Below are 11438 nucleotides of genomic sequence, written 5' to 3' on the forward strand. Positions count from 1 at the left end.
CCCAGGGGGACAGCTTGAGGCTCTGTCTCAAAAAAAAAAAACACAAATATGATGTTGTATAGTACAATAAACGCTCTTTGTTTCTACCCTGTCAGTAATACCATGTTTGCTTCAATAAATAAAAATACTTAGGGCAAATTTCTGTGCAAAGTTAACTATTAAACTTTCTGTGGTGGTTGGTTGAAATTAGGATTTAGTGTGGTTTTATGTTATGTTATGGAACTGTGATCAGCTCTCAGTTTAAATCCATTATTATGAACTACTTTTCAAAATAGAAAAAGTGCTTTTTCTATTTTTCAAAAAAAGAAATATTAAAAAAATAGAAATATTATCATAGTTGGTTATATTTCTAGGCTAGTCCATGGCATCTTTTTCACAAGAGTGATTATGATTAATAGAAAGATGTTGACATTCATAGGCAAAAGATCGAAGTCCTCTGTAATGCAGTTAAAGGACAGGGAAGCGTAATAGTTTGAAGACGTTGTACAAAGCAAGAGCCCTGGTGCTACTCTTCAAGCAAGTTTCCTGCCTTCCAGTCCCTGAGAAGGCGCCTACGGCCTGTGGATTGCCTGGTTCTGAAGGTCCTGGCAGATCCATTGACTCACATTTATCATTCCCAAAGTGTCTTTTTTTTTTAAAAAATTGAATTGTTCTTTGTTTTTCCATCTTTTTATTTTGTTGACTATCAAAACTATGCAAAAGTTGCAAGAAGACAATGAACACCCATATGCTCTTCACCTGGATTCACCAATTGTTAATTCTGCCACATTTAATTTATTATTAGAATTATTATTTGGCTGGTGCATTTGTAAGTTAGAGACATCATAACATTTCACTGAAAAATTTCAGGATAAATCTAAGAACTAAAACAAATTTCCCAGTTGTCCAGATAATAGCCTTTATAACGCCTTGTTTGGTTCTAAGATTGAGTTAAGGGATGTGTATTGCATTTGGTGTTGTGTCTCTTAGATTCCATTAATCTAGAAGAGTTCCTTAGCCTTCTTTTCCCTTTTATAACAATGCCATTTTTGAAAAATCCAAACCAGATTGTTCTGTAGTTGTTTTGCTGAGAAATTTGCATTGGTCTGATAGTTTCTTCAGAATTAGATCCAACATAAACATTCTTAATCGGGGATGCTACACAGGTGATATTTTGTCCATCTGAATTAATTTTTTTTTTTGAGGCAGAGTCTCACTATGTTGCCCTTGGTAGAGTGCTCTGTTGGCACAGGTCACAGCAACCTCAAACTCTTGGGCTTAAGCAATTCTCTTGACTCAGCCTCCTGAGTAGCTGGGACTATAGGCGCCTGGCTATTTTTTTGTTGCTGTTGTCATTGTTGTTCATTTAGTCCGGACTGGCTCGAACCTGCCAGCCTCAGTGCATGTGGCCGGCACTGTAGCCACTGTGCTACAGGTGCCAAGCCCATCTGAATTAACCTTATCAGAAGATACAAGAGGCTGGGCACAGTGGCTGTAATCCTAGCACTCTGGGAGGCTGAGGTGGGTGGATTGTTTGAGCTTAGGTGTTCGAGACCAGCCTGAGCAAGAGTGAGACACTGTTTTTAAAATAGCCAAGGCATTGTGGCAGGCGCCTATAGTCTCAGTTACTTGGGAGGCTGAGGCAAGAGGATCCCTTAAGCCCAAGAGTTTGAGGTTCTTAAATTATAGAAGTAGTAGACAATTTAGAAAACAAATTTAGAAAACACAAACAGTAGATGGTACAAAAGTAAAAGTAAAAGTCTCATTTCTTATAAAACCTTTTGACATTTGAATACTTAACTTGATTGTGAAAGACAACTCTCTGGTAAAGTCTTCATTTTGGATTGCCTATTCATTATATGCAGGCTTATTTATTTATTTATTGTTTTGAGACAGTCTTACTATATCACCTTTGGTAGAATGCCATGGCATCATAGCTCACAGCAACCTCAAACTTTTGGGCTCAAGCGGTTCTCTTGCCTCAGCCTCCCGAGTAGCTGGGACTACAGGCACCGGCCACAATGCTCAGCTCTTTTTTAGAGATGGAGTCTCACTCTTGCTCAGGCTGATCTCGAACCCGTGAGCTCAGGCAATCTACCCGCTTGGGCTCCCAGAGTGCAAGGATTACAGGCAGGCTTATTTTGTTTTAATTTGAATTATCATCTAGTTGGGATTTTTTTTTTTTAAATGGGGACTTATCTAATTTATGTCTTTAAGTGATGTACACAGATGTGATTCAACTTTTTTATTGTTTCAGTTAGCAAAGCGTGGAATGAAGGTGGTTCTTATCAGCAGATCACAGGATAAATTGAACCAGGTTTCCAGTGACATAAGTAAGTTCTCACATCAAAAACCTCATGATTGTAAAAGGACTATGGTTAATCTGTGTTTAATGTTTTCATACACTGACAAGTTTAATGGTATCTGGCACTGACATTTACTTACAGTTTGTGCTATTTATGGGATGTTTTAAAGATGAATCATCAACTTAAAAAAATTTTGTTTTAGGGTGGTGCCTGTAGCTCAGTGGGTAGGGCGCTGGCCCCGTATACAGAGGGTAGCTGGTTCAAACCTGTCCCTGGCCAAACTACAACGAAAAAATAGCCGAGCATTGTGGTGGGCGCCTGTGGTCCCAGCTACTTGGGAGGTTGAGGCAAGAGAATCACCTAAGCCCAGGAGTTGGAGGTTGCTGTGAGGTCACAGCACTCTCCCAAGGGTGATAAAGTGAGACTCTGTCTCTACCCCCCCCCAAAAAATTGTTTTAGTCCTATTGTAATTTGCTTAAAATGTCTTCCTCATTTAGTTTCTGTTGTCAGGAGTCAAATTCTCTGATTATTTTATCGTGTTCTCCGGAAACATCTGAATTCCTTTTCTGTTGCCTCATTTCAATATTCTTCAATTTTTTTTTTTTTACTCTTAATTTCAATGTCCCTAAATGTATAAGCTATATATATGATTGATAAAAAAATATGAAAGATAGCAAATATATATGCGACAGGTCAACTATTTTAAACTTTCTTCGTAGCTATGATTGAGACCTGAATTACAATCCCACAGACTCTCTGAACTAACTTAATACTTAACCAATCAGGTGGGTAAACCAGTGCTGTCCAGTGCCTTGGTAAGACATACTGAGTGATGTAGCCCGTACGCCATTGTGACTGAGAAGCTTCCTGGTATGATGCTTATAAAACTCTCATAAGTCAAATTGTTTACTCATTATGAGTCAATTGCGTTTGTTCCTAAACTTACATTTGCTGGGTACTTTTGTTACTACATGTTTAGTGAAATGATGACTCATTAGTGTAAGAAGAGGAGTTATTTCTATAAAAACTAAGTTAAATGCTCTGGGAAAAAGTGAGTCAAATGAGTTCTTTCAGAAATTGACTGTCAAATTAGTGATGAACAAGACAAATGTAAATATGAGAAAAACTGATAAAATATAGTAAGAAATTTGCTCTCCTGATGATTTCATGTATGTTGAGGTTTTTGCTGCATGTCTTAAAAACTGGAACTGCAACCATAAATAACATTATGGACGTGGTGCATGCAGGAAGGACTATGGAATTCCAGTCTTCAGGTCCAATTTCAAAACTAAGGACTTGGCTGGGTAGCGCCTGTGGCTCAGTGGGTAGGACGCCGGCCCCATATACTGAGGGTGGCGGGTTTGAACCCAGGTCTGGCCAACCTGCAACAAAAATAGCAGGCGTTGTGGCAGACGCCTATAGCCCCACCTTCTTGGAAGACTGAGGCAGGAGAATCGCCTAAGCCCAGGAGTTGGAGGTTGCTGTGAACTGTGATGCAACGGCATTCTACTGAGGGCAAGAAAGTAAAACTCTGTCGGGGGGAAAAAAAACAGCCAAAAAAACTCCCAAGGACTTGGCTATATACATAGAATGTTGGTGACTTGATTACATTTATATATGATTTAAATTAAAATGGTTACAACATGTATTTATCTCTGTGACTCCTTGGTTTAACTAATTTCTCTAAGTAGCCAACAAAGTATCTTAATTCTTTCCAATGAGAGAAGATTTCTTTTATTATTAACCTTACCACCTACTATTGACACTAACTTATACATAGTGCTTTAGTATTTATTCCTTCACCTGTGTTATGTCCTTGAACCCTTCCAACATCCCTGTGAAGTTACTATTGTTACTATTTAGCTAGTCCTGTTGGACAGATTACACATAAGTGCATTTCATCTTTAGATAAAGAACAGGCCTTTATTGAAGAGTCCCAATATTAACTATGTTAAATATTAAAAAAAAATTTTTTCAATCTTGCTGAGAGCACAGATCTATATAGAGCTGAGCATATGGTATATAAACACACAATGGATCTTTGGCATTTAAAGATTTTGACATTCAAGGTTTCAACTGTATAAATGCAACCCTAACACCAGGGCATACAGTGTTTTGCAGTTTTGCTGAGGTGTGACTTTAAATTAAGCCATCATACTAATGAGCCTGAAGTAGTCGCTGAGATAGTAGGTGAACTTAACATACTGCCTGGATCTTAGTTCTGTTTAATTGTTAGCAATTTATGGATGTGTATATAATAACTCTTAAAGTGATAAAAATCTTGTGTTTGTATATGTGTGGAGAAATTAGCTCTTAATGAAAGCAACTACTAGTTGCTGGATGTAAAGTTTCAGAGACAGAAAATAGAAACTTTTAATTAAATAGAACGTTGAATTTTGAAATGCCACTTGAATGAAGCCACTAGCTACTTGATAGAGAAACCAAAGAAGCTATCTTATAACACTTTCAGCAAGGATTGTAGTCTGTACAAAAATTGTTCAGTGAGTCAGAAGAAGCATTTTGATGATATCCCAGAATTTGGTTAACTTGTGATCTGATATAACATGTGCCGGTTGGCAGAAATGCGGATCTGGAGAAAGACAGGATCTTGTTCAAACATTTTTATGAAGGGACAGATGGTGAAGATGCTGAAGACCTTTATTAAAAGGAATTTTTTTTTTGTTGTTGGAAATTGTGAAAAATGTTTTTCTGAGCATAATGTACATTCAGTAGAAGAGGTAATGCAAGCAGACTATGTTGTCTGCTCTAAGCTGAAGAAAAGATGCTGAATAGATTTATAAGTTAGGATACGTTTTTAAACTGAGATGTAAATCATTTCTTTGGGGAGGATAATGTTGTCTATTCCAAGAGAAGGAAGGACCAGGATTTAATGGTTGACAAAGTCAGACTAAATCTGCATTTCTTTGGTTATGTGCTTAGTGCATCTTTTTTGAATTCCCACGTGAGGATGTGAAGGGAATATGGTGAGCAAGGTGGATGCAGTCCTTGCCCTCATGGAAATTATATTCTAGTGGAAGGAACAGTGAAAACCAATGGGTAAGGAAAAAAAAAAAAACCAGAAAACACCAGACAAATAAATAATTGCGATCTGTACTGAGTGCCACAAAGGAATAGAGAGATAGTTATAGAGGTTCATATCTTGTGATTGGCACGGTGATAGGGGGCCAGAATAGTGGGCTCTTACCCATAATGGCCCTCTAGTCGTGAAGTAGAGCCTTAGTGAAGGACATATCCTCTGGGCTCTCTTGAGAGTGTAATGGTGGAGGGATTGTATATGTGTAAGTTGCACTTGATAAATCTACTCCAACAGTTCTATTCTTAAGCCTTTGGATCTTGCTTCTATGTTACGCCAGGCAAGCCGTGGCCTCCCAGTCTCACTATGTGTAGGCTCATGGAATCCAGGTTTTACTCAGCTTTCAATCCTAAATCTTTGGTAAATGAATCATCCAAAAAAAAAAAAATTAGCTTAATCTGGGATATACTGTTTACCTTGGCCTGATACTCTTAGAATCCCTATATATTTCTCAGATTTCTACCAACACACATTAGCACATTTTGGATAATTTTTGTATATAAGTGATTGGTTTATAGATCAGACTTTGTACTTGTTTTCCAGAGAAAGCTGCAATCTAATCCTGTTACAGATGGCAGTAAAGGATGTTTTTTGTTTTTGTTTTTTGTTTTTTTTGAGACAGAGTCTCACTATATTGCCCTTGGTAGAGTAACATGGTGCCATAGCTCATAGCAACCTCAAACTCCTGAGCTTAAGTGATTGTCTTGCTTCAGCCTCCCAAGTAGCTGGGACTCCAGGCACCCACCACAATGCCTGGCTATTTTGTTGTTGTTGTTGCAGTTGTCATTGTTGTTTAGCTGGCCCGGGCTGGATTTAGTTGGCCCAAACCCGCCAGCCTCAGTGTATGTGGCCAGCGCCGTAACCACTGTGCTATGGGTGCTGAGCCGCAGTAAAGGATGTTAAGTTGGGTATTTTTTATTTGTTTGAGAACAGAGTCTTGTTATATTGCTTGGACTGGTCTTGAACTCTCTTGGGCTACTGGGAGTCCTCTTGCCTCAGCCTCCTGAGTCGCTGAGAATACAATTGTGGGAATACATGCCAGCTGCCTTGTATCTTGAAGAGATGAGGAATTCTGTTGCAAAGGAATTAGCCTATGGTTAGTCTGTAAAGATCTTCAAGCAGGGAACATTAATCTCCTCAGACGCAGATAGAACAGGCTATTTCTATTTCCTCTGCAAGGGAGGCTGAGAGTAGCTTGGGGGATTGAAGAGTCTGTTTCAGTAGACTTCACCCATCCCAAATCTTGGGGTCTTACTTTTTCTCATTCACTGCTTTTACTTTCACACGTGAGACGTCGTAAGTCTGTGGAATTCAACTTCCACTGTAATTCTGTAACTGGAACATTTAAATTTGATGTTAGCAAGGTGAGTTCTATGGCCACAAGACATAAAATTTTTCATTAGGGCTACCGTAGTTCTCTGGTCCGCGGTAAATGTGAAGTGAAAGCTGAACGGCTGCAGCTTATCGTTTTCATTCTGTGAGTGCCGCAGTGCATACAGAAGAAGCCCAACCACACCACAGTCTGTCGGACTGGAATGGAGCCGCCACGTGGTCTCCCATGGCGTTTTTTCTATAGATACTTCTTTACCATCAGCTACCATGGTTATGATGATTAATTGTGGTATTACTTCCTGCATCACGGATCACTAGCGTCCTGATTCCCATTGGGAAGGAGCCTGGCACTGTTTAAGCCTACAGACCCAACCAAACCAATACAAAAATCATATTTCTTGGGATCCCATTCTTGATACTAATTTATCAGTCAGAGTCTAGTCAGGAAACAGAAGTCACCCAAATTAGTTTAACTGGGCTAACTTGTCTTTTCTGGTCCAGCCCTTAAACTCACTCCAGTGGGCTAAACTCATTCCTCCTATTTCTCTGTCTGATTGAAAGAAGAGGAAAGGAGGAGATGGAAGAGGAACTACTTGCTACCTACGAAAAGTAGGGGACCTTTTTGGGGCTGTTCTCACTTTCTAACTCTTCTGTCGCGTAAACGTTGGCATTTCGTGCCTTCAGAAGTAATTCCCTATCAATGTGGAGGTAGCCTACTCATCAATGTCAAAGTTATTCAAAAAAATTTTTTAATGGATTTATATATAGTTTAGTGGTGAACTAAATGTTTCACCAACAATGGATAAGTGCTTTGTCAGTATTGACTGACTCCTTTGATGAAATTACAGTTCTTTGTAAGGATACCTGTCACCCATTTAATTAAGACAAGTTGAAAGCACTCACACATCGAACAAGCTTATTTTATTATCATTCTTAGCCAGTATCCATATATTAGTTATTTTTGCCAATGATGATTTGTCAAAGAGCTTCTAGATAATTTTTGAATGCTGAGCTGAGTTTTTATTTGTAATAAAGCATAATACAAAGGACACCAGCTTTCAGAACAACCTTTTGACTCATAGAATATAGAGATGGCGATATTTACAATTTATATTATGTGGTAGTTGGCAATTCTGATTGGATGCAGCTTAATTAGCTTTGATTTAAAAAAAAACCCCACATTTCTGTCTTTGATTTTAATAAAAAAATCAAACCATGATGTTTCTTTTTTATAAGTTACCACAGGATGTAAAGCTTTTGAGTAGCCCTAAAGCTCTATGGCTTCATCTTTTGAAATATAAAACTTTTAGAAATGTAAATCTTACTGGTCTGTAGTCAACAGAGGAATAGGATAAGTAAAACAATGTCCATTTCACTTTTTCAATCTTTACTTGTGATCAATTCTGTACAGTTAAGACATAAAGTTGATCAAATTAGTTTGTTCCACAGTTTTCTGAGGCAGTAACATCACATAAAGACTTTATATTTAATAAAACTAGATCCAGATGATGGTAGGACTAGAGAGTTCATCTGATACAGGGTCATCGTTTTTTAAATCACTTCTGTAATGCCAGAAATACCTTTATTGCCCTTAGAGTTCATATATTCCAAGGACAAGAACCACAAACTATCCAATTTGCATCTACTGTTTTTGGCTGTAGTACCTGTTACCATAGAGGTAGCCTCTAACCCCAAGATCTCCAAATTTTTCATTATTCCTCTCCTTCCAGAAGGTCACATTCTGTCTTCTCTACACACATAAGACTAAAACTCCACAAGCCGTAGAACAAGTCCCAGGATAGTTTTCTGGGAGGTCTTCGTTATTTGTACAAATAAGAATGCAATCCTTTTTCTTCCAGGTGGGCTTCGCATGTCTAATTAAATGAGATTTACGATTAACTGAAACATTTTTGGCATGGTCATCGTTACAAATTTGTTTAATTATAATCCTGGGCGGGGGAAGGGTAGATTCTTATTGAGTCAATGCAAATAGTTACATTGCCATGTGAAAAAACTCAATAATAGGTATGTATAATATCTGGCCATTGTTCTGATTTTACAGATAAGACCAATCCATATATGTTATATTTTCTACACAATAATCATCTTTAAAGTTATCTAAAAGTTTACTAGTTTGTGTTCCAGTTGCTGTAGTTGCTGCCTAACAAACCTGTCCCACACTCACTGAAGTACAGCAACAACTCATTTTACTCACTCATCACTTCTGCTGGTCAAGAATTTTGCCAGGACTCGAATGGGCAATGCTTTTGCTTCTGACGGAATTACTGAGGTCACTCTGTGATATTTCGCTGATGGGGTCTGGTCTGGAAGATCCAAGATGGCTTCTCTCATGGGTCTGGTGCTATGGCAGGGGATGGTCTGGAAGGCTGCGCTCAGCTGGGACTGTTGGCTAGAGTGTCTATACACATGGCTTCTGTAGCATGGCCATCTCATGGTGGCCTTCTTAAATGGTACTTCTTAAATGGTAACTATCTTCCCCAAGTGTGAATGCTCCTAGAGAACCAGACAGAAGCTGATGTATTTTTTTATGACACAGTTTTAGAATGCGTGTTGCATGAGTACTACCATACTCTGCTGGTCAAAGCAGTCACGTGTCTGCCCAGACTTAAGGAGAAAGAACTGGGCTCTTCCAGGTGGCGCTTGTGGCTCAAAGGAGTATGGTGCTGGCCCCATATGCCGAAGGTGGCAGGTTCAAACCCAGCCCTGGCCAAAAACTGCAAAAAAAAAAAAAAGAAAAGAAAAGAAGAAGAAATGGGCTCTTCCTCTTGATGAGGGAGTGGCAAGTAACTTTGGCAAAGAACATATGGGATGGGAGATATTGTTGGAAAATACAGTCTGGATTTGAGAAATAGAATCTGCTACAGTTTATAAGCTATATTAAGGTTTCCCAGAAAAAATTTTCCTGAATTCTGAGGGATCAGTAGGAACAACATATCATTCAAAGAATGTTTATTCTAATTTGCTGAAGTGTAGCCAGCCACTGTGAGAGTTAGTGAAAAATTAGGAAAAGATGTTTTCTCAAAATAACTATTAAATTCCCCTCATCAGTTACATTCCATCTTGCAAAATTTATTCTTGTTTCATTGGTCAGCAGTATGCCTGTATAAAATGTTTAATTTGGGAATATTTAGTCCTGTCCATATTAACTCAGTTTCCTGACGTAATCTGTCTGATGGTCTGCTTTGGCGATGGCGTTGAGTTACACTGGGAAGGAAACCTGACCCATGAGTTGATTCTCTGCAACCTCGATAACAGCCAAGAGCACTGACACAGACTCTACTGAGGCTAATTACTCTTTTGATGATTCTTCTTATAGACTCAATTTTCTAAACTCCAATTTATGGTCAGGGCCTTTAGGCAAGCTTGAAGGAAAAGTAGGAACCACCTGTTAATAAGAGTGACAGTTAATTTAGTACAGTAATTAGCAATGTCAGAATAGAATCCCCTGTTGGGGAATAATACAGAAGTAATTAATATGATTTAGTCAATGATCATCCTGGGAGCATGAACCTTGTTATGGACACTAAAGGCATTGATAAATCTCCCGGGACTCCCGTGAAGTACATTTTAAAATCACCACTAATTTAAGGTTATTTTATACGTAGAAACATAGTCTTAGAAATAATTTTGTTCACAGTTGATGCTAATCTTTGCATAGCATCTTGAATATGTTTCTATCCATCCTGATAACTCTTGCAAGTGTTAAGCCATATTCATTATTAGTTACATCTTGCCTATTTATAATTGATCAGGGTGTTGAAATTTTCTTATTGATTTAATAGCTCTTCCCACATCATAGGCTTGATAAACAGAAAAGCTCTCATAGGAGAGTTGAGCTAGTTAAAGATGAGGAGAATCCACTATGTATCTAGTTACCCCTAATATTCTCCTTGTTTAATATCTAAGGCTATCTGAGAAGCATGGAAGATAGTTTGGGTATAAGATACCTTTTAACAATTTTATTTTTCTTAATTTGAGCCCAAATTTGTGAAGGCAGGACCATAAAAAGTTGCCAAGAGACTTGTTATACTGAAATAGAAGCATAATTCATAGGTGTCCAAGACAAGAAATGATTGCAGTCTTGGTTTAGCATAACAGTAATTGAAGGAAAGCATAGCTATAAGAAACAATAATGATTAGGAGGCCTAGCCTTTGAAGAAACAAGACATTTTCAAAATCATTCAACAGCACGACAGAAGTCCATACAAAAGCTCAAAGAGTTAATAGGCTCTTAGGAAGTGAGAGTGTGCTGGGGAGATAAGGAACCTTTGCTAGAATAATTTTTACATCTTTCTCATCAAGAGAAGACTATATTCTTTTTTTTTCTTTGAAATTAGTTTTATTTATTTATTTATTTTTTATAAAACTGGTTAACATAGCATTTACCTCACTTATTTAATTTATGTATTTAGACATTTATATTCTACTATCAATATGTTTGACATGTATCCTTGCAATATGCACAGCAGAGAAGACTATATTCTCAAAGATCAATTTTCTTCTTAACAACTGGTTACAGACCAGTTTAATTCATACTTTGTTGACTTTAATATATTTTATACACCCATTTATACATATGCTATGTAGATGACAAGTTAACACTTTCATCTTTAGCTTAAAATTATATTAAATTTATGCTCTGTTATAAGATAATACACATACCACAGTGAGTTTGCCAGCCTAACTGGAGTTTTTTTTTTTTTTTT

At 37.8% G+C, this 11438-nt stretch overlaps 1 protein-coding gene across 1 annotated transcript in view; it reads left to right on the forward strand.

The window, feature by feature from the left end:
• The window catches only part of HSD17B12 (hydroxysteroid 17-beta dehydrogenase 12), a 152066-nt gene that overhangs the window by 57549 nt on the left and 83079 nt on the right, over positions 1-11438 (forward strand). The window contains exon 3 of the mRNA XM_003781244.3: positions 2237-2312. Coding sequence (XP_003781292.1) covers positions 2237-2312 — 76 coding nt within the window. The remainder of the gene's footprint in view (positions 1-2236; positions 2313-11438) is intronic.

Source organism: Otolemur garnettii, unplaced genomic scaffold, assembly GCF_000181295.1.
Source record: "Otolemur garnettii isolate 467f Iridium unplaced genomic scaffold, OtoGar3 scaffold00001, whole genome shotgun sequence".
Taxonomy (NCBI): domain Eukaryota; kingdom Metazoa; phylum Chordata; class Mammalia; order Primates; family Galagidae; genus Otolemur; species Otolemur garnettii.